Source organism: Bos grunniens, chromosome X (genome assembly GCF_055505025.1).
Source record: "Bos grunniens cultivar Pamir isolate PY7600 chromosome X, Bosgru_T2T1.0, whole genome shotgun sequence".
NCBI classification, from domain to species: domain Eukaryota; kingdom Metazoa; phylum Chordata; class Mammalia; order Artiodactyla; family Bovidae; genus Bos; species Bos grunniens.
In genome coordinates this window covers 14,776,032-14,801,933 of record NC_141194.1, presented here as the reverse complement: position 1 = coordinate 14,801,933, position 25,902 = coordinate 14,776,032, and the positions used below count along the sequence as shown (strand labels likewise).

The 25,902-nt window shown below is 42.7% G+C and overlaps 1 protein-coding gene, 1 long non-coding RNA gene and 1 pseudogene across 19 annotated transcripts in view; 2 read left to right on the top strand and 1 right to left on the bottom strand.

Moving 5' to 3' along the window:
• Positions 1–25,902, top strand: part of ADGRG2 (adhesion G protein-coupled receptor G2) — a 127,335-nt gene that overhangs the window by 58,462 nt on the left and 42,971 nt on the right. For all 18 annotated transcript variants that reach the window (XM_086388225.1, XM_086388217.1, XM_086388218.1 and 15 more), the window contains one exon: positions 23,759–23,794. In XM_086388225.1, the coding sequence (XP_086244351.1) occupies positions 23,759–23,794 (36 nt within the window). The remainder of the gene's footprint in view (positions 1–23,758; positions 23,795–25,902) is intronic.
• LOC147339842 (uncharacterized) lies at positions 8,691–9,909 on the top strand. Its single transcript, XR_015159104.1, has 2 exons — positions 8,691–8,822; positions 9,358–9,909. It is a non-coding gene; the product is annotated as an uncharacterized LOC147339842 (long non-coding RNA).
• Positions 10,465–11,514, bottom strand: LOC147339841 (etoposide-induced protein 2.4 homolog pseudogene; annotated as a pseudogene).

The window sequence follows — 25,902 nt, the reverse complement described above, 5'->3', positions numbered from 1 at the left end:
CTTGTACACAATTGGCAGTCTTTCAAAAGTAGGCACTGGGGCATATTGTCAAGGAGCCACGATACTTTACACGAAGAAATAAAGAGTCAATATGTATTGACTACTTAGAGTGTGCTGGGTCTCTGTGTGTTTTGCATATCAATACATCCAGTCTCTTAAGCTGCTAAACCAAGTCTGTTGAGGGGAAATCCTAGTCTTAGCACCATTTCACAAATCAAGAAACTCAGGCTCAGAGAGATAAGTAACTTGCTCAAGGAAGTGTCTGCTGTGGGAATTGTACCTAACTTGGAATTTTGTACTTGTAACCACAAAACCAAAGTTTCCAAACTTGAGTGTACATCAGAATCACCTAGAAAGCTTGTTAAGACAAACCCATCCATGAGAGTTTTGGATTAGTAGCTTTGGGGGGGCCCTGAGAATTGGCATTTCTAACAAGCTCCCAGGTGATGTTGATGTGACTGGTTCAGAGGCAATCCCATTGCCTCCACAACTGGCAGAAGACATAAGTAGGAAGAGAGAACTCCAGATATACATCATGGGATACAAACTCTGTTGTGGCCATGTGACGTTCTTATAAACTGTGCTCACTCACCATCTCCTTGGGGCATCTTAATGTAAGTATAAGAAATTACTCGTACCCTGCACACTGACATCCCTGTGGGATTGTCAGGGCAAAAATCAAACGTCCTCACTTTACTGATGAGTAAATGTCCCCAGGGACATTATTGGTTAGGAAGCGGTGGAGCCAGACTAGATACTAGATCTTTGGTCTCATGTTTCAGTGCTTTTTCCACCACAGGGTAGATGAGGAACAAAAGTGGAACACAAAGGGGAAAAATCATCCGAAGGAAAGCTGCTTGGTAGAAATAAGTCTGTTTTGAAGAAGTATATTTAAAAATGATGAAAATAGGGGCTTCTGTGAAGCCAGAAGGTGGTCCAGTGGTTAAGAATCCACATGCCAATGCAGGACACACGGATTCAATCCCTGATCTGGAAAGATGCCACATGCCGTGGAGCACCTAAGTCTGTGGTACCACAGTTACTAAATCTGTGCTCTAGAGCTTGGGAGCCACAACTACTGAGCCCACCATGTTCTACAGCTACTGAAGCCCGAACGCCCTAGAGCCCGTGCTCCACAATGAAACTGTAGCCCCTGATGGCCGAAACTAGAGAAAAGTCCACACAGCAACGAAGACCAGCACAGCCAAAAGTAATAATAAAATTAATTAATTAATTTCAATAAATGGTGAAAATGGGCCAGGTAAACAGGAAAGGACACGGCTCTGACACCAACCCGAGCAGGGAAAACCTGAGTGGATGCTAAGGTCACTGAATGTATTTCTTGCTCTGGCTCTCTGATGAATTGATTTCTTCAGGCAGTGGTTCTCAGAGTGTGGCCCCCAGACAGGCAGCATCAGCATCACCTGGGAGCTTTTCAGAAGTGCAGATTCTCAGGCCCAGCCTAGACCTGGTGGGTTGGGAACTCTGGGGGTGAGGCCCAGCCATCTGTGCTTAAATCAGCCCTCTGGGTGTTGTTGATGCCCACCCAAGCGTAGAACCACGGTCTTAAAGAATTGGCTGAAACTTTACTGTGCCGCATGATATAGTAGAATATGGTGAGATCCAGGGTTCGAGCCCTCCACATGCCTGCCACCTGCTATTGTATGATCTCGATTTGCTACTAGACTGATACAGGGCTCAGTTTCCTCATCTTCAAAATGGGTGTAACCCTGAGCTCCTCTAGAGGGCTTTTGTAAGGCTCAATATATGTTAAAAAAGAAACTTTATGATGGCAGACATTTTTCTCTTCCAGTTCTATTGACATACAACATTGTATATTGCAAAGGTTTTTCTGAATGAAGTGTGTTGGGATCTGGAAAGGGCTAAATTGGAGATCGTTATTGTCTTTCAGAACTCCCATTAAGAGTATTCATTCATGTTATTTAATAATTACTTGGATAATATTTACCTTGTGCCAGCCACTGTTCTGTGGAGAAGGCGATGGCACCCCACTCCAGTACTCTTGCCTAGAAAAGCCCATGGACGGAGGAGCGTGGTAGGCTGCAGTGGAGGTCGCTAAGAGTCAGACATGACTGAGCGACTTCACTTTCACTTTTCACTTTCATGTGTTGGAGAAGGAAATGGCAACCCACTCCAGTGTTCTTGCCTGGAGAATCCCAGGGATGGGGGAGCCTGGTGGGCTGCTGTCTAAGGGGTCACACAGAGTCAGACATGACTGAAGCGACTTAGCAGCAGCAGCAGCAGCAGCCACTGTTAGGAGCCCTTACAAAAAGCTATTTCATTTAAAGCTTACTCAGTAACCCTTTGTAGTAGGCACTAGTATTATTAGCTCCATTTTACAGGAAACTGAGGCACAGAGAAGGTAAACAACTTGCCCTAGCTTGCACATTTTCATTGCAGAGCTGCAATTCCAACTCAGGTCATATGACTCAAAGTTTGTGTGTTTAACCACTACACTATCCTATCTTCTAGCATCCTTAAGCTCTCTGCTACACTAGGTTGTGTACTCTGCATAGCAGTTGTATATCTGTAGGTTAAAAATAAAGGTGGAATCCACTTTAGGACTGGATGTCAGACTGGATCATCCAGATGGCTTATAGGTACCATCTTTCTGAGCAACTTTGGGCTGAGGCAGGTTCTCTGCAGTTCAGGATGCCTGGTCTTTGATGAAGGCTGAGGGGACCTGCTGATTGTACTACACTGGATAAGCAGTTGTGTTGTAATGAGTACCTGCTGTGTGCCCAGCATTACTGCCTGCTGAGAGAGCATCATCTCTGAGTCCAGGGAGTTTACACTCCAGTTGGAGGGGCATGACTAGGATACATGAAAAAAAGTACAAACTATAACTAAATCGTAAAGTGTGAGTCAGTGCTGTGGGGCTCTAACATATATGGCCTCTGGCTAAGTTCATGCATGACACTAGTAGGATGTTAAGCACCTGTAGCAGATGCTATTGGTGCTCTGCCCATGTCCGCTTGAGCCACCCAGAGGTTATCTTCAGACAGATCCTGTGCCTTCTTGATGGCTCCCATGTCTCACTGACTGAGAATCATCTGTGCCCATGGGTCTATGCTTGGCCTGTGCAAGGAGCCAGCTAGTAGTACCAGAGAGTTAATACCCCAGAATGGTGAAGAATGGGAGTTGGTACTTAACTATGCCAGCTTCCCCAGCCCTTGGTGGGATCATGCTAAAGTGTGTTCTGTACACCCAGTGCATTGTTGGATTGGGCCCCAGTTGTCCACGGTAGCAATGTGCTCATTAATGTACCCACTGTTGGCTTTACTCCCTTCCCTACTCCCTCCCTCTGCTTCCTGGGGTCATCTCCATTGGGAAACATGCTCATTCTCCAAAGTGCAGCCCAATATGACTACCTCTAGAGAACCTCCCTTGACCTCTTCAGAAGAAATAAATCTCTCTTGTCAGTGCTCCCTTTTGTTTTTATCCATGTCTTTTTTATACTTGTCACTTTGTGTCATGTCACTTTGTCTCATGTCAAGGAAGTCAAACGTACTTCCTTGGCATCATGAGTCTTTTCAGCACATGGTATGTGCCAAGTGAGAAGGGGGAAGAAAAGTTTGACAAGGTGGGTGAGAAACTCATGGGATGAAAACTAATGAGTATTGAGGACCTGCCCTGGGGCAGGCCATTGAAGGTGCTTTACATAGATCATCTTGTTTAATCCTCGCAAAAACCCTTTATGGTAGATATTGTTCATTTCTGTTTGCAGATGAAGAAACTGAGTGTCAAAGAGATTAAGTCATTTGCCCAGAGTCAAACAGCTTGGAGGATTCCCCATTGGAATCAGTAGCCTGTACTGTTCCTACTCTACCTGGTTGCCCAGGAAGGGAAGACTGAATGAACATGGCATGAGGCATGAAGAGAAGATGGAGAGGGAGCCTGAACTAAACTGCCAGAGAGCAGCCACTGCCCCTGGCTCTGGGGATGTGGACTGCAGGCATGGTAGCTTCATCTGGACGCCTGAGAGATGACTCAGTAGCTCCTAGCAACGAGGAGAGATTGGACTGATACTCTCTTGTTAGGTTGCTGGCCACCAGACAGAGCCCGTAGAACTTCACACTTCCAGTTGTGTAGTTTGGTGGTCATTCGTGTAGTTTGGTAGCTTCGAGGGAGTCATTCTTTGTCTACACAATGCCCAAATGAGCTTTGACAGGTAACTCTAACTTACTTACCTCTGGTCTCTAGCTCTCTTGGGCTATGCCAATGTCATTTTTTCTTTGCTTTTTTTCCTCTGCTGCTGCTGCTTTTTTGTCTTCCAAGGAGGTCTCCTTTTAGGTACAACTATTTTCCAGAGGGTGAGATGACGTATTAGTGGAAGATGGTTATAATTTCATTCTTGCAGAATTGTCTTTCCCACTTGGAAACAATTACACATAAGAGCCAGTTTGGTGATCTCATGAGCTATAATCCCAACTTAGTCTCTTTCTGGGCTGGATCTAGATCTTTCTGTACTGCAGGCATTTCTAGTGATAGATTTCTCTCTAAGTCCCCTTCTCCAAGGCCTCACTGTCTTCTCTCCTCTTACCCTCTCATGCTTTGTCCATCCAAGTCTTTGTTCTTGTACAGTGCATGTCAGAGCTGTAGGAGGTAGACTGTGTGCTCTTGAAAGGCAGGGAAACAGTCTTGTATGTAAACCCAGTGCTGGTCTACTTGTCCCTCAATTCCTCTCTATAAAATTGAGAAGACTCTTGAGAGTCCCTTGGACAGCAGGGAGATCAAACCAGTCAATCCTAAAGGAAATCAGTCCTGAATATTCACTGGAAGGACTGATGCTGAAGCTGAAGCTCTAATACTTTGACCACCTTATGCGAAGAACTGACTCATTGGAAAAAACCCTGATGCTGGGAAAGATTGAAGGCAGGCAGATAAGGGGACAACAGAGGACGAGATGGTTGGATGGCATCACTGACTCAATGGACATGAGTTTGAGCAAGCTCTGGGAGATGGTGGTGGTCAGGGAAGCCTGGTGTGCTGCAGTCCATGGGATCGCAAAGAGTCAGACACTACTGAGCGACTGAACTGAACTGAAAGTTGAGATTATAAATACCACAGTGGTGATCTGATACTAGGTTAATCTCTCAACCTCCCAAAATCCCCCACAGGCATGATGAGGTCACTTCTGTTGGGTCCTGACTCTTTCTCTGATAGGTAGAAGTTGTGACAAGGAATGACAGAGACTCTGAATGGGTTGAGGAGGAAACTGAAACCAGAGGAGATTGTGTCTCACTTTCCACTTAGAATTCTGGGTGAGAACTCCTCACAGTGGCCCACACATCAACAGAGAGCAATGGTAGGGATGAGAAATGGCAGCACAGTGTGTTTAGGCAGAGAGGAGGCTGGAGGTGGTGTTCCGTCCAAGTCTCTCTCATTTCTTGTGTGAAGGAAAGGGATTCTAAATGGTTCTTGTGTTCCTAGCGGGTAGCTCTGCTGAGAGCCAGGGCTGCAGAGATAATGGTGTGGACAGCTGAGACCAGGGGCCACAGGGAGGATGTGACAGACACTTGGTAGTAAGATCTGAGAGGAACTGGGTCAGCAAGAGTGGGGCCCCCAGGTTGGGCAGGATTCTGAGAGAACAGAACATGGGGCCCACTGGACATGGCCTTAGCAGTGGATACCAGTGGGCCCCAAAGGAACCCTGCTGGGTGAGGGGGATCTCTGGAGAGGCTGTTGAGAACCCAGGGCTCAGCACGAGGTAAGCTCACTGATGCAGAGCCCTTCTCCCTGCTGTGAGAACACTGGCTTCCCCTTCCTGACCTAGAAGCCATCTTGACTACCAAAAGGAAGAGGAGGGAAAACAAAGATTGCGCATTTATCTGGAAGACATGGGGTTGACTAGAGAGTGTTTTAGAGCAGAAGAGAGCATTCTCTTTAGTCATTCATCAGGTTTAAGGATCCTTCTCCTGTACTTCTGGAATGGAGGCTCCAGCACAAGATGGAGTCATCCTGAACATCAAAGGAAGCTTGAGGGCTTTTAAAATTTTGCTTGTTTCTTGTTACTACTGTTCGTACATCTAAATTTTGTCCATACATTTTAACTCTTAAAGCACATGCATATTGAACACTTAGGCTTTGTGAGAGCACTGATAGGAATTGTTGAAGGCTGTCACTATGTCCTGAATTCTGCTCCTCCTCATGGTTTTATCTTTGCCAATATGAAGTAATATCTGGTCAGGTCCCAAGTTCAGGCTCAGGTCCTCTCTGTGTCCTCCAAAGTGTTAGCACATAGTAAGCGCTCAAGAAACTGGCTGCTTGGTTGCTTTTGATTTGTGGCTCTATTCTAAAGTCTAGAGATATACTAAAACATGGACTGCCCTCCTCAGCTTAAGGCACCAGTATTATATTCATCTGAACCCAATGAGTTCTGATACAACATATATTATTCCCCTAAACTTTTGCATAGACTTCAGTGAGGTGGCTGGACATGAGCACCAATTACCCTTGAAGAATATGTTTCCTTTCCTCCATATGATGAAGGGGCTCAGCTGATTGCCTGTTAAAGTTCCTTCACACTTTGACATTATGAGTTCAATTATCCAGTAGGTTCTGTCTTTGAATTCCTGATCTATTGTCCTGGGATACTGGGGATCCTTGGGGTTTGCCTTGAACTAAGAACCACTCATCTCTGCAACCCCATTTTAAGGCTGCTCTCCTATTTGAAGCTCCTAATAAGAAATTGAAAACAATTTAAAAGTCACATTTTTTTTCCAAACTACATTTTTCTATTTGACACGATTTTAAAAGCTCTTAAAGTTACAACGAAGCCAGTGAATCTCTTGGTTTCCGTATTGCTGAAAGCTCCAGAAATGGCTTTTGCTGACTGGTAAATCTCCCAGTGACCAGTGCTATCCTTGCCTTGCTGATCACGGAAAAGTTCCAGGGTCTCTGTAGGATCCAGTGGCAACAGCACATAGTAGTGAACATTAAGAACAGCAGCAGCAACCCCTCTGGACATTCCTGTAGCTCTTCATGGTCTGTGGAGCACCTTGGCATCCATCATCTCCCTATGTCCCCCTGAAGTGGGTGGAGAAGTTTGTATTATCTTCACTTTGCTGATGAGAAGACTGAAGCTCAAAGTGGTGGGTCCTTTTCTAGGTTACCCAGCAAGAAACAGTATCAGGGTGCCAAAAGCAGCTCTCCAGAACTTTTCTTCTACAGTAGCCCATATGAAGTGCCTACTTTTGGCCATATGAGTACGTTTTAGCCAAGATCTTTAACATGGGTGACATTAACCATGAGGGATGTTGTTCTAGATGAGGGCTTGACAAGCTGTTCTTGAAGGAACAGGATGATAAACATTTTGGCTTTGTAAACCATATGGTCTCTGTGGCCAACTACTAGGCTCTGCCCTAGTAGCTCAAAAGCAGCCCTAGACAATATGTAAATGAGCTGAGTTAAGTTGCTTAGTCATGTCCAACTCTGAGACCCCATGGACTGCAGCACATCAGGCCTCCCTGTCCATCACCAACTCCTGGAGCTTACTCAAACTCATGTCCATTAAGTCGGTGATGCCATCAAAACATCTCATCCTCTGTTGTCCCCTTCTCCTCCTGCCTTCAGTCTTGCCCAGCATCAGGGTCTTTCCCAATGAGTCGGCTCTTCACATCAGGTGCAGAAAATATTGGAGCTTCAGCTTCAGCATCAGTCCTTCCAATGAATATTCAGGGTCAATTTCCTTTAGGATTGACTCGTTTGATCTTCTGGCAGTCCAAGGGACTCTCAAGAGTCTTCTCCAACACCACAGTTCAAAAGCATCAATTCTTTGGCACTCAGCTTTCTTTATGGTCCAACTCTTACATCCATACATGACTACTGGAAAAACTGTAGCTTTGACTAGATGGACCTTTGTTGGTAAAGTAATGTCTCTGCTTTTTAATATAATGTCTAGGTTGATCATAACTTTTATTCCAAGGAGGAAGCTTCTTTTAATTTCATGGCTGCAGTCATCATCTGCAGTGATCTTGGAGCCCAAGAAAACAAAATCTGTCACTGTTTCCTTTAGTTCCCTATCTATTTGCCATGAAGTGATGGGACTGGATGCCATGATGTTTTGTTTTTTGAATGTTGAGTTTTAAACCAGTTTTTTCACTCTCCTCTCACTTTCATCAAGAGGCTCTTTAGTTCCTCTTCACTTTCTGCCATAAGGGTGGTGTCATCTGCATATCTGAGGTTATTGATATTTCTCCCTGCAATCTTGATTCCAGCTTGTGCTTCATCCAGCTCTGCATTTCGCATGATGTACTCTGCATATAAATAAGCAAGGTGACAATATACAGCCTTGATATACTCCTTTCTCAATTTGGAACCAGTCCGTTGTTCCATGTCCGGTTCTAACTGTTGCTTCTTGACCTGCATACAGATTTCTCAGTGGGCAGGTAAGGTCTGGTATTCCCATCTCTTGAAGAATTTTCTACAGTTCAGTGAGACCATGTGCTATGCCATGTAGGACCACCCAGGATGGATCGGTTATGGTGGAGAGTTCTCACAAAATGTGGTCCACTGGAGAAGGGAATGGCAAATCACTTCAGTATTCTTGTGTTGAGAACCCCATGAACAGTGTGAAAAGGCCAAAAGATATGACACTGAAGGATGAACCCCCAGGTCAGTAGGTGCCCAATATGCTACTGGAGAAGAGTGGAGGAGAAGTAGCTCCGGAAAGAATGAAGAGGCTGAACCAAAGTGAAAACAATGCCTACTTGTGGATATGACTGGTGATGGAAGTAAAGTCTCATGATGTAAAGAACAGTATTGCATAGGAACCTGGAATGTTAGGCCCATGAAGCAAGGTAAGTCGGGTGGTGAAATAGGAGATGGCAAGAGTGAACATCGACATTTTAGGAATAAGTGAACTAAAATGGACTGAAATGGGCGAATTTAATTCAGATGAACATTGTATCTACTACTGTGGGCAAAAATCCCTTAGAAGAAATGGAGTAGCCTTCATAGTCAAGAAGAGAGTCCAGATTGTAGTCCATGGGTGCAATGTAAAAAAGGACAGAATGATCTCTGTTCGTTTGCAAGGCAAACCATTCAATATCACAGTAATCCAAGTCTATGTCCCAACCACTAATGTAAATGAGTAGGCGTGGTTTTGAGACAGTAAAACTTGAGTTGTAAATACAGTTGGTGGGCGAGATTTGGCCCGTGGACTGTAGTTTACTCCTGATCTAGACAGTACAGAAGCTGTGTGGAACTTACTCCTGATCATTAATGTTACAACCATGCTTTGTTTTTTTACTTGCTGGCTAAGCCTGGCTTTGTAGGATGCTCTCCTCTTTCCACCCTTCTCATGAGTAAATCCTGACTTCTTTTTTTTTTCAGGTTTAAAGGGTTTAATAAGTTTACTCCTTCAGTTCCTATTTTCAACACCCAATATTCTTTGGCTTCCAATATTCCAGGCTTCCCTGGTGGCTCAGATGGTAAAATATCTGCCTGCAATGCTGGAGACCCAGGTTCGATTCCTGGGCTGGGAAGATCCCATGGAGAGGGGAATGGCAACGCAGTCCAGTGCTCTTGCCTGGAGAATTCCATGGACAGACGAGCCTGGTGGGCTACAGCCCATGGGGTCTCAAAGAGTTGGACATGACTGAGTGACTTACCCACAATACTCCTTTGAAACACCAGACAGACCCTGAAGTGGCCAGCAGTCAAGTTCAGACCTCCAGAGTTTAAAAGTTCAGGTTCTTTGAGCATTCCTTGTTGCAGTGGCACTTGTCTGAAATTGGTACCTCCCTATCTTTGGCGGATCTTTAAATGTACCAGTGAAAAGGCTTTTTCCCCTTAAAGGTGGAGAAGGAAAATCATTCCTCAAACACAACGGAGATCTGGCTGTGAGGTCTTTCTTCTGTCCTGTGTCTTCCAGCTCCTGTTTTGTTTTTTGTTTTTGCAGTGGAGCAAGAGACCAAAATCTAACCTGAGTTACAAGAAACAAGACAGTGATGACTATAAAGTGAGTGACCAGGAGCAGCCGAGCCTCCTGTCCCTCCCACATTGAATATATGTGCTTCACAGAAAAACAAAAATAACAGGTCCACCAAATACAACAGGTCGAATTACAAAAATCCATTCATCCAAGAGTGGTGGAAGTCAAGATGGGGAAGTGAGAGGGGAAATGGCACAGGGAGAAAGAGTATTCAAATCAATCCAGGAATGGGGCTGGCATATGCTAGAAAAGAACTGCAGAAAAACCTGTGGTCCTTTCAGACTCACCGGTGTTGAAAATCCATACTGGTTGGTATCAGGAAGATTCTGCCTTTTGCATGCACCAAAGACAAAAATCTGGATTCCTCAGAGAGAATGGAGTGTGGGCAGGGCTCTTGGCAGGGTAGGCCTCACCTTCCCTGGGAGGGGATGGAGGTGAGCCAGGAAAAGAGCTGCCACAGCGTCTTTCTGATCCTACCCGCCTACTCTGGATGGTGGGTGACCAACTCAGTGGCCCACAGCAGCCTTCAGTTTGGCAGGAGATGGATGTGGTGATGGGAATTCTTCTGCAGAAGTAGATCTACTTAGGGCCGACAGCAGGTAGGCTGTCTTGTGGAAGAGTCTTTTGCTTAAGAAAACTACCAAGGAGAAGAGGCACAATTGGAAAAGGTATGCTTTGCCAGGCGTCTTTGCTTCACTGGTGCTGATAATGAATAAAGGAAAGAGCATAGAGAAGAGGCAGCCACCGACAATGGAGGAGGACTGCATTGCTGTGAGGAAAGCCAGGGGCAAACCAAATCCAAAGTAGTAAGGCCAATTCCTTTCCATGTTTGGCAGCCACTGGTGCATTTCAATTCCTTTATTGAACCAACGATATTTGAAGCAGTATAGTATGCAAGAGATTAACCAGCTGACCAATAAGATGAATGGGAAAGAGAGTCACAAACATCCCTTGGAGGAGGAAGAGAACCTGAAGCAAGCAGTTGAAGAGCATGTCAGCAATTATTTTGCTGATACTAGGGAATGGGTGAGGCTTCCTCCCTGATCCCTCAAATGCCAGCCAGGTTGGCTATATCCTGAAACCAAATCATGTTGACGACTTTGTTGAGCACAAAGAGGGCAGCACCCAGACAGCACTGAAAAGTGATGTAAGGAAGAACTCCAGCCATGACCAGACATCCCCATGTAGTATGGATTACCAATAATCTGGGCCGTTACTGACTGAAGGACAGGAATTTGAAAAAATAAGAGGAGACTGAACCAGAAAACTCCACCATTCTAAGCGCAGCACTGAAAAATTCTCCTAACAATATGTGGTTCACTGCCTTGCTTCCTTTCTATGCTCTGGGCTCTCCTCTGAGCCAGGACACTGCTTGCCCTTCTTCGACGCTGCTCCTGTCTCTTTTGCTGAATTCAAGCATTTAGCTTTGAGATGGTACAAATTCCCCAGATGGAGTCTTTGATTCTCCTGGCAAGGTCCTGCAGGAAGGTTTTGACACTGTTAGCTGTCTCTTTACCGCCCAAACTATCAACTACAGAAAGAAGGGAGAAGTGTCCCCAGATATTTCATCATGAAGGACCCGAGAGATTCGCTGCCATGGCTCTAGCTCCAGCCGGGCCCCTTGCCCACCACGGGCCAGCTCAGCTCCTCTGAGCCCCTCCGTGCCCTGCTGCCTGCTGTAGCTTGGGTGCTGCCAGGGCTAGGGCTGCTGCGCCTGCACTGAATCCTGATTATTTTAAGCTACCTGTGGAAATGGTTTTCCTTGCCAATATTTGATTTAGGAATAGGCATGTGACCAGCTTTAGCCCAAAGAGACACCTGGGAAAATCTGCTGGGGGACTTCTAGGAAAAACTTCCCCACTTTTGACACTCCAGGTTTCTCCTCTTCCTCTAGACATGCACTCTCTTCTAATATGATAGCCACTAGACACATGTGGGTATATAAAATTAAAATAATTAAAATTAAGTGAAATTAAAAATTCAGATCCTCAGTCACACAAGTTACATGTCAAGCACTCATTGTTCACCTGGGGCTAGTGGCTGCCTTATGGGACAGTGCAGACACAGTATTTCCATCATTGCAGAAAGTTCTATTTGATGATGTTGTGCCTGGATATTTTGAGTTTGGATTTGATGCTGAAACAGTGATAGCCATCTGAAAAACACTGAAAGGGGCTAGGGATCTCAAGTGAAAATGCAGATAACCTGAGGTTTTGAAAGGTTGTCTTCCCTGATAGCTCAGTTGGTAAAGAATCTGCCTGCAATGCTAGAAGATCCTGGTTCGATTCCTGGGACAGGCTACCCACTCCAGTATTGGGCTTTCCTTGTGGCTCAGCTGTCAAGAATCTGCCTGCAATATGGGAGACTTGCATTCTATCCCTGGGTTGGGAAGATCCCCTGGAGAAGGAAAAGGCTACCCACTGCAGTATCCTGGCCTGTAGAATTCCATGGACTGTATGGTCCATGGGGTCGCAAAGAGTCAGACACTGAGTGACTTTTCCTTCACTTTGAAAGGTTGAGTCCCTAAACTAACAGTATCTGCAGGATGAAAGAACAGAAGGCTGGAGAGTGTGTGGGTCTTCATAGAGGTTTACATTTGTCACATCATTTTAAATACTTTGGGACTTTTCCTGGTGGTCCAGTGGCTAAGACTCCACAATCTCAATGCCAGAAACCCACATTCGATCCCTAGTTCGGGAACTAGACCCCACATGCTGCAACTAAGAGTTCACATGCCACAACAAAGATCGAAGACCCCACGTGCAGCAACTCAGACCTGGCTCAGCCAAACAAGTATTTTTTAAAAAGCTTCATGTGTTACCTTAGTGAATCCTGACAGGAGCTACAATCAGGTGTTAATCCTTTATTTTCTAAATGAGGGAACTGAGGCTTGGACAATTGGAGTCACTTCACACAGCTGAAAAGTAGAAGTGGTAGCATTCTTGAGAGCTGTACTATAAAAAAGGTTGAGCACTTAAGAATTGATGCTTTCAAGCTGTGGTGCTGGAAAAGACTCTTGCGAGTCCTTTGGACTGCAAGGAGATCAAACCAGTCAATCCTAAAGGAAATCAACCCTGAATATTCATTGGAAGGACTGATGCTGAAGCTCCAGTACTTTGGCCACCTGATAACAAGAGCTGACTGATTGGAAAACACCCTGATGCTGGGAAAGATTGAAGGCAAGAGGACAAGGGGGTGACAGAGGATGAGATGGTTGGATGGCGTCACTGACTGAATGGACACGAGTTTGAGCAAACTCTGGGAGATAGTGAAGGACAGGGAAGCCTGGCGTGCTACAGTCCATGGAGTTGCAAAGAGTTGGAGACGACTAAGTGACTGAACAACAACAACAGCATTCTAGAACTTGGGTCCTTAACCACTCCCTCAATATTTAGTCCCTGAAGCAGTTGAAAGTTACTTTTACACAATTTTTACTGAAACTTTGCTGTATTCATTTATCTTGTGATGGATTTTTACCTCCAAGACATCTGAGGAATAAAAGCAATAGTTTTGCTGATTTAATCTATTAAGAAGTAAGTTGATGTTCCAAGAGAACATGCTGTTTGAAACGTACCATGATGTGGGTACATCTTTACTTCAAGGAAATAAGAAGAAACAGATTGATCTTGGCAAGAAGCCTCATGTTCACAAGATCACAGTGCTGTAAAAAACCATCAAGGTAAATTGAGGATGCCTTTGCAATGATGTCTGTGGCAGTAGTGCTTGTTTTTAACATAAGTGTCTTATATGACCTACACCCTTGCCTTTTCTTTGCTTTTAGGAATGCAAACGACATAAAGTTTGGATTAGTAAAGAACTTTCAGTGATAGAATATTTTTCAAGGTGGAAATTTAAAACTTTCAAGTGAGTTGCATAATATCACTAAAATGTAAACTCTGTTTGCGGCCAGGGGTTTTGTTTTATTCCCTGCTTGTATTTTATTCCCTGCTTTATACCCCCAGTGTCTCGTATACAGTAGGCCTTGAAAAATTGAAATTAATGACCAAGCTTTGGGCAGATCCCTTCATGTTCCTGAGCTTCTTCCCTCCCTTGTAGACTGAGGGGCTTGGACTGATTTGGTATCTAGTCTTTTCCAGACCTATGGCTTATAATACTTTTCTTCCAGTGAACTCCAGGTCCTAAAAGATCTGTCTTTCAAATGATATAAGTAAAATTTTCCTCCCTTTTTTGTGTCGAGCAAAGACCACAGAGATAACTGTATCCAGTGTTTGTGATCAGCAGTAGAAAACCAGGAGAAAGCTAATTTCAAATAAAGATCACACACTCTTTCCTCATGCAGCCTATGGTGGGTAAATAAACGATTTTTGAAGTAAAGAAATACTGGTGTAAGTGACTACCTTTGCCACTTTTCTGGATTTACAATATTCTACTAGGTCATCTCAAGTCTCCTTCACCTCTGAAATGGTTTCTGTGAACTTCGATTTCCTGATGTGTAATACAAAATGATGGAACCCATGGTCTTTCTAGGCAATGTTGCTAAGCTAAGGAAACTTGCATTAGACAAACACAGTGTTGTAGTAGATACTCTGACTCTTCAAGCATTAGTGAACAGATAGGAATGTTTTAGAATTAGAATGGAAATGACATCATACAAGTCTTAGAGAGAAACTACATGATTTTTTAAAAATGCTCCTCTGCAAATTATTTATATCACATTGTTTGCATTAAGAAAAGCAGTTTATTATATAAAGGTAAACTTTATCCAAGGACACAAAGTCATATAGCCTGAATTAACATTACAACTTACTGTGGAAACTGTGATAAAAGTACTTTGTAAATGTAATATAATTTCATTTAGAATAGTTGCCCCCATTTTACAGATGAAATGCCAGAAATTTATTCACAGCAGAGCCAGCATTTGAACGTCTCCCTTAAGAGCCTAATCTCTTATTCACATTTAAAGTCATTTAAGGAGGCATGCTCATTCATCCTTTGGAAATAGAGTGGTCTGGGTCAGTCTCTCAGGGAAGATGATATTTGAGCAACATTTGAAAGAGACACCAGGGCAAACCAAGAGGTTCTCTATGGGAAAAGTATTTCAGGCAGAGGGAGCAGCAAGTGCAAAGGCCCTGAGGTGAGGCTATGCCTGGTGTGTTGAAGAGACAGCTGGGATGCCAAAGTGACTGAGGGGAGGGCCAGGGAGCTGAAGTCTGGATGGAGGGCCGTGTTTCATGGACATGGAAGTAGATTCCATGAAGATGCCTGGACTTAATACCAGCATTCAATAGAGGCACACTCCCTCGCTGCCTCTTAAAGCACTAAGCATTTACATATCAGACTAAAAAGCTCCAGAAGCTACAAGCCTTTAGAAGTAGAGTGAACCCAAGTTGTGGCTAGCATTTTACAATGGAAAGCATAACCCAAGTACTGCATTATCTGCACTGGCCTTGACCAGAAGCCTAGATTACTGTCTATATGTCTAACTGCACAGACACTGGGAAGTGGGGGATGATGCTCTCATATCCCTCACCTGTCAGAAATAGTTTACTTCAAGGCTCTCCTCCTTCCTAAAGTGCACATCCTTCCTGGTGGAGCAGGGTGGATGGCCAGCAGGTCAGTGGCCCATCGTTGTTTTAGATCACAGCCCAAGGTGAGAAGCAGCCCAATGTAGTAGGGCTGGAAAGGCTAGGCTCAGACCCTAGCTCTATCCCTTTCCATGTTACTTGACCTCCTGTGCCTCAGTTTCCCCATCTGTAAAATGGGGATTACTTTCCATGTAATATTGTCATGAGAACTATGAGATAATATTTTTGAAGTGCCAGGTCATAGTAATGCTGTATACATGCTTGTCAACTTAAATAGACTTTCTTTTGGGACTCTATTCTTCCCGGAAAAAAATGCATGTAAATACACACAAAATGCATCTTCTAGATTGTCTGCTAGATCTGTTAACCCCTGAGAGAGGCCAGATCAGCTCTGGAGTGGTTTTCCTATCCTCACCCGGGAGAGGAGCAAGACCCAGAGGCTGGGGGATCAAGAACACATTTCACTCTTCCCATTTTGGCCAAGGCCCACCTACAATTGCCAGTTGTTTGCACTTGGGGAAATTCCATCAGCTAGGAGCTGAAGTTTTCTTTAGTGATGTCATTACTAATTGTTTAATAAAAATATTATGTCAGTATTTATTGAGCACTGTGACGTGAGAAGGTCACAGCTTAAGTAAACACATTTCGGTTGTGTCACTGTAGAAATGTTTTCATTCATTTTGTCTGTTATGTAGTAAAGTCTGAAAAATATGCTTCTTGGAAGAGTCCTTGAGAGCTAGTGTAAAAAAATATTGTTTTGTTTGGGGTTCCCATATAAGAGTGCCTAAGGCGTGGTACCTTGTTTTGAATCATCTTTCATTGAAACGGTAATTCAATCCAGAGAAGGACTGTCACTGGATTACAAATTTTAGTTGGGTCTAAAATATTCATGCTAATGGGTCTAGTCATTCTTTTTCGACCCATTCCTAAAAGATTAAGCCTTTATCTTTCCCATCCAACTTGGGGTGGGGGTATGTGCTGGGAGTAAAGAGTTACTACAACAGTTTCGGGTTTAAAGACAACTGTCTGTCTCCCATTTGAAGTCATATATTTCCCACATATCAAATAGCAGAAGAAAAAGGAAAAACCTCAGAAACCTCACACATGACCTCGTATGACTTGGGTGCAGGTTGTTTTTGAGTTGATCCCAGGAATCAGGAGTGAGGGAGCAGGAAGAGAGCATTAGGAACAGAGGAAAGGTCAGTAAAGGTATAGTATTGAGATGTTGCTGCAGGAGATGCTTGTTTGTTTGAATAGCCATTTTTGTGTTCCTTTGGAAGATATGTTAGGCAAGATGGAGTGACAGTTGTGGTTACTACTCCAGAGGGCAATTTTGAGCAATAACCATCTAAGAAGTATTAAGTCATTCCTTCATGGACTCGGCCTCACTGCTCTCACTCAGATCTGCCCATCTTTCCCCTGATGTGCTTTGTATCACAGGGACTTGACCCCTTGAAGTATTTGCATTAAATTCCTGCTCTTGAACTACCTGTCATGTTTTTCTGATCAGATCAGATCAGTCGCTCAGTCGTGTCTGACTCTTTGTGACCCCATGAATCGCAGCATGCCAGGCCTCCCTGTCCATCACCGACTGCTGGAGTTCACTCAGACTCATGTCCATCGAGTCAGTGATGCCATCCAGCCATCTCATCTCTGGCGTCCCCTTCTCCTCCTGCCCCCAATCCCTCCCAGCATCAGAGTCTTTTCCAATGAGTCAGCTCTTCGCATGAGGTGGCCAAAGTACTGGAGTTTCAGCTTTAGCATCATTCCTTCCAAAGAAATCCCAGGGCTGATCTCCTTCAGAATGGACTGGTTGGATCTCCTTGCAGTCCAAGGGACTCTCAAGAGTCTTCTCCAACACCACTGTTCAAAATCATCAGTTCTTTGGCGCTCAGCCTTCTTCACAGTCCAACTCTCACATCCATACATGACCACAGGAAAAACCATAGCCCTGACTAGACGAACCTTTGTTGGCAAAGTAATGTCTTTGCTTTGAAATACGCTATCTAGGTTGGTCATAACTTTCCTTCTAAGGAGTAAGCGTCTTTTAATTTCATGGCTGCAGTCACCATCTGCAGTGATTTTGGAGCCCCCCCCAAAATAAAGTCTGACACTGTTTCCACTGTTTGCCCATCTGTTTCCCATGAAGTGGTGGGATGCCATGATCAGATGCCATGATCTTCGTTTTCTGAATGTTGAGCTTTAAGCCAACTTTTTCGCTTTCCACTTTGACTTTCATCAAGAGGCTTTTTAGTTCCTCTTCACTTTCTGCCATAAGGGTGGTGTCATCTGCATATCTGAGGTTATTGATATTTTTGATAGAGACTCCTTAATGATGTCAGGCAATCCAAACATATTTTGAACATCTATCACATACAAAGCCCTGCACTGGATTACTGAAGATAATAAAGCATCAAGCAGTAGCATTTAGTTGGGAAAACAAGACATACAGGGAAAAAGTTAAATATTAATAACAGTGCCCAGTGGTATACACCCAAGTGCTAAGTAAATGGTGGAGTCAGTGAATACACTTTTAAGATAGAGGAGAGAGCCGTATCCATCAGCTTCCTGCCAGAGCATGGTTTCAAGGGCTAGAGAGCTGACAGAGGTCATCTGAAACTTCCAATTTTAGAAGGGTAAAATTTTGGAATTTTATTTGAAATCTGATTTTTAAATGTTGGTAAGTCAAACTTTCAAAAACTTCATTGTGAGTCCCATCATGTGGGCAAGATAAAACAACGGAGCTCAATTGGAATTGTGGCCAGTGGTATGCATTCGGTGGCTGGCTCACTGAACTGTGGGAGAAGTCAAATGTGAAGAACGTTAGGATCCTTTCCAGTTGAGAAGATTCCAGCTCCTAATATTTCACTTAAGTCTGAGGCGATCAAGATCTGGGTTTAGAAGTGGGCAGTGTGCATGGGAAGAAAGAGATGAGAGAGAAATTAGGGAATATTAGTAATAATACTCCACATTTATATACTAAACTTATGGTCTGCAGAGTTTATCATGGGAAGCAGAATAGAGGGTAGCCTCTGAAATCAGACTGCCGGGGTTCAACCCCCATCTCTACAGAGAATTCTGAGGGAGCCCTGGAACAATTCAGAGAACCTTGCCCAGCCTTAGTTTCTCAAACACATTAAAAAGGACTGATTCTAAGGAATCCACGTATTTCATACAGTTGTTGGCTGATTAAATAATAAAATATGTATGAAGCCCTTCATGTGTCAAGCCTGGCTCACAGGAAGCATCAGTCAGTGTTCACTGTCACTACCATCACACACATCATTTCTCTTTAATCCTTGCAAAAGCTCGCTGCTATGGTGAGAAGAATACACAGGATGGATGACTGGATCTGGGGGTGGGAGGTGGAGAATGGGAGGAGTCAGGAGTGAGACTTTGGTTTGTAAACTCAGCTATGTTGCTGAAACTAACTCTAGGGTTCTGGGCCCTTCACTTTAGCCCTGTGGGACTTTTTCTTCACAAAGTGTGGTTCCTTGCAACTCATATTCTCTGTACGTTTAAAGAATTGAATTTTTGAGTCAAAAGGAAAAATAATGACTCCCCAAAGATGTCCCCTCCTAATACCTGTAACCTTAAATATGCAGCCTTTAAGGGATTTTTCAGACATGACTAAAGACTAAAGATCAGGACTATCGGATGGAGAGATGATCCTGGATAGCCTGGGTGGGCCCAATCTAGTCACTTGCATTCTTAAAAGTGGAAGAGAGAGGCAGAAGAGTGATTCAGAGGGATGCTACATGAGAAGGACTTCCCCACCCCATCCACTGTAGCTAGCTTTGAAGATTTAGGAGTGGAGCATGAGCCAAGAAATGTGGGTGGTTTTTAGAATTGAAGTTTCTTACAGCCAGCAAGAAAATGAGGACCTCGGTGCTCCAACTGCAAGACACTGCTATTTATCCAAATAAGGAGAACACATATTTTCCCTCAGTCTCTAGAAAGGAATGCAGGCTGTTGACACCCTGATTTTAGTCTGGCAAGACTGACCAGACCAGGTGAACTTCTGACCTGCAGAACTCTAACATAATGAATTTGCATTGTCTTAAACCACTAAATTCATGATAATTTGTTACAGCAGCAGCAGGAAACTAACGTACTAAAGTTTCCAGCTTAAATTGTTCAGCTGGTATTACTAAGTCAAGCTCACTCTGCTAGCTGCACAACAGCCCACTAAGTCTACAGACAGGTGTTGAAGCGAGGAATAACAACTATTTGGCAAGACAGCAGACTGAGAAGATGGCAGACTAATGTCTCAAAATAACCATTTTATGGGGTCTGGATGCCAGGTTCTTTTATAGAACAGAGTTGGGGGAGGTGAAGGAAAAAGGCCATTTATCTTGAAAAATAGGGGATATATTAATTTCTTTTCTGAAGCCATTCCCAGGTGGGCAGGGTCAGATTGTCTCCCTGATAGCTGAACAAAGGAACTTTAACAGTGAGGAAGAAGAGGAGGGTTCCCTGAGGCAGGCCATTATGTATGATTATATTAACAAAAGCAATGAAAAGTAAAGGTTACAGTCAAACAGATCCAACGTGGAGTCAAAATTGTCCATTCCCTGTTAATTTCCAGCAGTCTATCAAATTCAAGAATGATAAGGTATGGAAATGCTGTGGGGTGATGAGGGACTAATTCTTAGATGGGTTAGAGGGGCAATGAGAGTAAGGTGTTCACATGGCAGTGCTCAGACTACACTTGGCCATGTGGGATTGGATTTGAGGAAATGGTGGCAATAACTTTGAAAGAATGTGCCAAGGAGGTGACATAGGGAAAGAAACTCCACAGAGGAGAGGACGGGGGCAGTTTCTTGAGTTGCCAGTTCCTCCATTTGACTTCCATTCAAACCTTAGCCATGCCAAACTCCTGTTCATCATAACTGGAATATATGGACTTTGTTTTTAAAAAATCACTAGGGAGTCATATTGAGTAGATTTTATAGATAGATCACAATAATTTTATTTATGGACTTAAATCAACACTTCAATAAATGAATAATGCTTTGAAATTTGCTTTTTGTAAGTTTCCAAAGGAAAGTCTGAAAAATTTAAGTGTTTTTCCTTTCCTTGCTTGTGAATCTTTTTAACAATGGAAATGTTTTGTCTCCTAAGAGTGGCATGGAACTCAAATATATGACTCACTGGAAATGCCGACCACCTCTTTGCTAGTAACAAATGGGAAGTGAGTTGGGAGAGAGCCCAAGAGAAACAGAGGCTGATACTCAGGAAAGTGGAAGGCCTATGGGGACATCTCTATGTTGAACCAGGAGGAGTGATGTGGAGCATTATAATGAGAGACAGAAAAAGTGAATAAAATGTTAGTCATTGATAATTGGGCCATTAGAAGGGGGAAAAAAAAGCCAAAGGAAAAAAGTGGACAATAACAATTTAAAAATCTCTAGCTTTTATTTACTGGATTCCCTCCATTCATCAATGTAGGTCTCTGCTGGGAGCCCTGGAGGCTGGGCTGGTCTAGCCTTTGATCTATGTTTTGATTAGGTTTTTCTTGATTGTGAGTCCATGCCTACCAAACTTGTCTACCCAGAGATGGCCCAGTAAAGTTCCCTTCTCTACTCTGGCTCTCCTGTTACCCCTGAGTTGTCCATTTCCTCTAGCATCTAAGAAAGAGGTAAAATGCAAATCAGCCCCTTTCCCTGTGGGTACGTGCTGCTGCTGCTGCTAAGTCGCTTCAGTCGTGTCCGACTCTGTGCGACCCCATAGATGGCAGCACACCAGGCTCCCCTGTCCCTGGGATTCTCCAGGCAAGAACAATGGAGTGGGTTGCCATTTCCTTCTCCAATACATGAAAGTGAAAAATGAAAGTGAAGTCGCTCAGTCGTGTCCGACTCTCCACAACCACGTGGACTGCAGCCTACCAGGCTCCTCTGTCCATGGGATTTTCCAGGCAAGAGTACTGGAGTGGGGTGCCATCAGGTACATAGTTCTCATCAAAGGATTTTGCAATGGAGAAGCTAGAAACCATTGGTGACTCAGGTAAGCCAGTGGACAAAATTAAAAAGGAAGCAATATTATCCTGTGTTGTCCTTCAGCATCACTCTCCATCCCTTTTTCCTGATCTCAACTTTAACTCAGTGCTGTTCCCTGTCTGTGCCATGTTCCCACCCCCACTCTACCTCACCTGCCTAAACCAATGTGTCATTTTCAGGTAGCCCATACTGAATATTGATTCTTCCCAGAAATTTTCAACATGGCTCAGGATGGTAGATCTTTGCTACATAATAAAACTTCAGCCAACTGGAATTGATTCATTCTAAGTTGTGAATAACTGATTTCCCCTTAGTGCTCCCAGGAGCATTCTCAAAATCTTGTTAACACAACAGACTCATTTGATTGGTGGAATATTAAGGTAGCATGAAGGGATATATTGAAGGGCAGATTGAGAAGAGGCAGTGCCAATTAAATTAGAGAATCAAGGCACTAACTACTCTGCACTACCCACTTGAACATTCATTCAGTGTGCTTTCAAGCAGAACTGGGTTTTATCCCAGAAAATAATCAGTACCCTACCACCATTTAAGGAAAATAGGTTCCCACAAGTTACCAGGTATGCTTCACTGTGCAATTTTAGTTTTTAGTATACTTACTCTTTCTTTTTAATTGTGTATCAAATACTACTATGGAAATAACCATACCTTTGTAACTAAAAACAGTTTAAAAATTTATAACCCCCTATGTGGGTTAGAGTTTGGGAAAGTAATAGTCATGTACTGCAAAGGGCAGTATAAATTGGTTTGTTTTCTGTAGGTCATCTTGGCAATCAAAATTCATGGAATTTCTGAAGGAAATAACTGAGTGTGTATGCAAAAATTTACCAAGAGGATTTCTTGCAGCATTTTTGTAATCATGACAAATTGTACACCCTAAAATGTCCATAAAAGGATGTTTGTTATATAAATTAGTGGCACATCCAATCAATGAAATGCAATGCAGTCATCACAAAATTATATTGGAGATAATTGTTTAATGATACAGCACAATGTTTAGGATATAGTGTTATGAGAAAAATCATGTTACAAATACAAATTTGTGACATGATCTTATTGTACATTTTTGCTCAGTCGTATTTGACTCTTTGCAACCCCATGAACTGTAGCACACCAGGCTTCCCTGTCCTTCACTATCTCCCAGAGTTTGCTCAAACTCACGTCCACTGAGTCAGTGATACCATCCAACCATCTCATCCTCTGTCACTGCCGTCTCCTCCTGCCCTCAATCTTTCCCAGCATCGGGGTCTTTTCCTGTGAGTCAGCTCTTTGCATCACGTGGCCAAAGTATTGGCGCTTCAGCTTTAGCATCAGTCCTTCCAGTGAATATTCAGGGTTGATTTCCTTGAGGATTGACTGGTTTGATCTCCTTGCAGTCCAAGGGACTTGCAAGAGTCTTCTCTAGCACCGCAGATTTATATGTATTATCTCTGGATGGTGAAATTATAGGTTGTTTTAATTTTCTTCTTTTTGTTTATCTGTGTTTTCTGAAGTTTCTCCAGTAAGTGTATTCATTTTCATTGAGAAAAAATAGAAATACTTTTCTTTTAAGGAATCTGAGCATCCTCTCAAAATAAATAACACAGTAGTTTTTGTAGTTTTTATACCCAGAGGTGTCTGATCTAGGTTAACTCAGAATAAATGAGTGGTTTAATTAGAGGTATAAAGTCTGTGCTAATAGGTATAAAAAGAAATACAGTTAAGGGAAGTTTAATTTATGCAGGTATACACATTTACACATTCTAATGAACATTAGCCAACAACCAAAGTTCTTAGTCATCATTTTTAGTTTAAAATGTACTAGACCATTATATAACAAATATATAGGGCACTGTCAATAGTTAAATTGGAAGAATTGCTTCACCAGAGATAAGTCTTTGTGGAGAATTGATAGAACTGATTAGACTGTTGAAAATAATAGTAAATTATCATACTGCCCTCTTTTGGTAGCTATTTGTAATTCATTTTACATTCACTCCCATTAAAGATGTTAATGTACAAATTCATGCACTAACTAAACCAATTTTGTTGATTTAAAATTTTTTTCATTGAAGTATAGTTGATTCACAGTCAATGTTTTGTTTCAGGTATACAGCAAAGTGATTCAGCTATGTATATATACTTTTTCAAATTCTTTATAGGTTATCCTATTGAATATTGTTCCCTGTGTTACACAGTAGGTCCTTGTTGTTTATCTACAAACTAAACTAACTTTAAATCACCTTTTCCCTCAACAGAACATGCTTACAATTCCAGTTTGCTGTCACCATCTGGTAAGATTGTTACTTTATGACTTTGGGGGCATTTCAGGAATAAAGTTCTCCATGCAGTGTCAGACCCAGCAGAATTGTTTTCTTGCATGAAGCTTAATTCAATTCTGTCATTAAACTTACACCTGAGAAATCAATAGCAAAAGACAACAGGACAGGCATACCTATCCCCCCACATTGTTAAACAGCTGGAGACTAAATTGTGGATTTTCATCATGGTAGCTACTAATGTTCTTCAGTGTTCTTTTTAGTATTCTAGTTCATAAGTGTCCTGAAGAGTATCAAGAACATAAACATGCTGAATGTTCCTATAAAGCGTTGGAATGTTCTCTTAAATATACTTCGTTAGCACCACACTAAATGAATATCTTTCAAAAGGCTTAGGACTCATGAGAATGGGAAGGCAAATGAGTTAAAAAGTTTATAACTGGGACCCATCTTGGCAGGAACCAGGAACAGAACCCACATTTGAGACTGCTGGCTGTAATGGGACCTCAGGGATAAAGTGGTACTACTATCCCTTAGTTAATGACACAGTGATGCCTGTAACAGTTGAGTAACTTATTTAATTTCACACAGCCTTTTGCCTCAAGAGGCAGCAGGTAGCTTCTCTGACTCCTCCTCCTGTATTTCTCTCTTTCTGCAACGTATATATAACAATCTTTTGTTACAGAACAATCTTTTTTTTTTTTTGTATAAGGAGTGAGTCAACTCATGTTCTGTCCTTAGTTGCATGAAAATGAGTTTCTACTGTTATTAATTCATTCACTTAAATAAAATTAGTAATCATTGTTAATGCTCATGCACATACTACATGCCTAGGAGTCTTCCGACATCTCATTCTGCTTCCAGTCTTACAGTATAGGGATCATTATATTCATGTTCTACATGAGGAAACTGATGGTCAGACAGGATGAAACTTGCTCATTCTCTGGAGCCACACTACTTGGGTTTGAATTTGGCCACTACCCTCCCATCTCCATTGCTAGCTGTGTGACTTTGGACAAGTTCCTTCACCTTACTGTGCATCAGTTTCTTCATCTATAAATTGGGGAGAATAACAGTACTTACTTCATAGGGAAGTTGTGAAAATGAAATGAGATAACACATGTGCCTGGCACAGAGTAAACCCTCAGCAAGTAATAATGATTGTTATTATTAAGTCATCAGGCAAAGATTCAGACCCAGGACGGCAAATCTCCAAAGCCCAAGCTCTTTTTACTAAGCTAGTTTGCTCCTTCTTTGTTACACTTGTAGGATAAAATGAACCACTGTATTTTTCTTGTGCTGCATTAGTCTTCTTAGACTTAATCATAGTGATATCTTTGCAAAGCCCTGTTTGCATGGAATGAGGTTGGGGTTTGGAAATGTACATGGATGCTGGGCACAATCTTGGGGCCCAAGGGGGAGAGCCAGCACACATCCAGGGATTGACAGACAGCTGTGCCTGCAGGCCTCTTTGGGTGGTGTCACCATTCAGAAAAATGAATAGTCATTCATTAAAAGCCAGCTTTGGCCAAATTATATTGTTCTGCCCCAAAAATAAAGGATTCTGTATTCACACTTTGAATGTTGTTGCTCAAGAATTGCCTTGCTTCTCAAGAAATATACTTGGTAAGTTTTAAAAATGTAGTTAAATAAATAAATGAAAGAACTAAAAAAAAATGTAGTAAATGACAAAATTTGGAAGCAGTAATGTAGGACAGACAGGGTGTGTGTGTTTCAGCCAATGCATGAATGGTCTAAAACAGACAGGCCGGCCAAGTGCCTTGACACACCCAGATGTTGTCCTTACCAGCTGAATATCAGGCTCCCTACTGCAAAGCTTGTTTTAGTTGTAAACTGTTTATTTGTCTTGTATATATGGAGAGGTCAAATTATTGGCTATTTTTAATATTTAAACATGCAAAGCATGTGCAATAGACTGACCTCTTAGTGTAAGTGGAGTTATTCCACAGGAAATTTACAATCTGATTATTGATTGCCTTAATAGCAGCCGTATTTTAAAATAACTTACCAGGAAATTGTGTTAGGTAGTACAGTATTGAGTGATAGCAGTGTTGTTTTTTAAAATCCTAAATTCACTGTGAGTAGAGTTACCAGGTGTGATT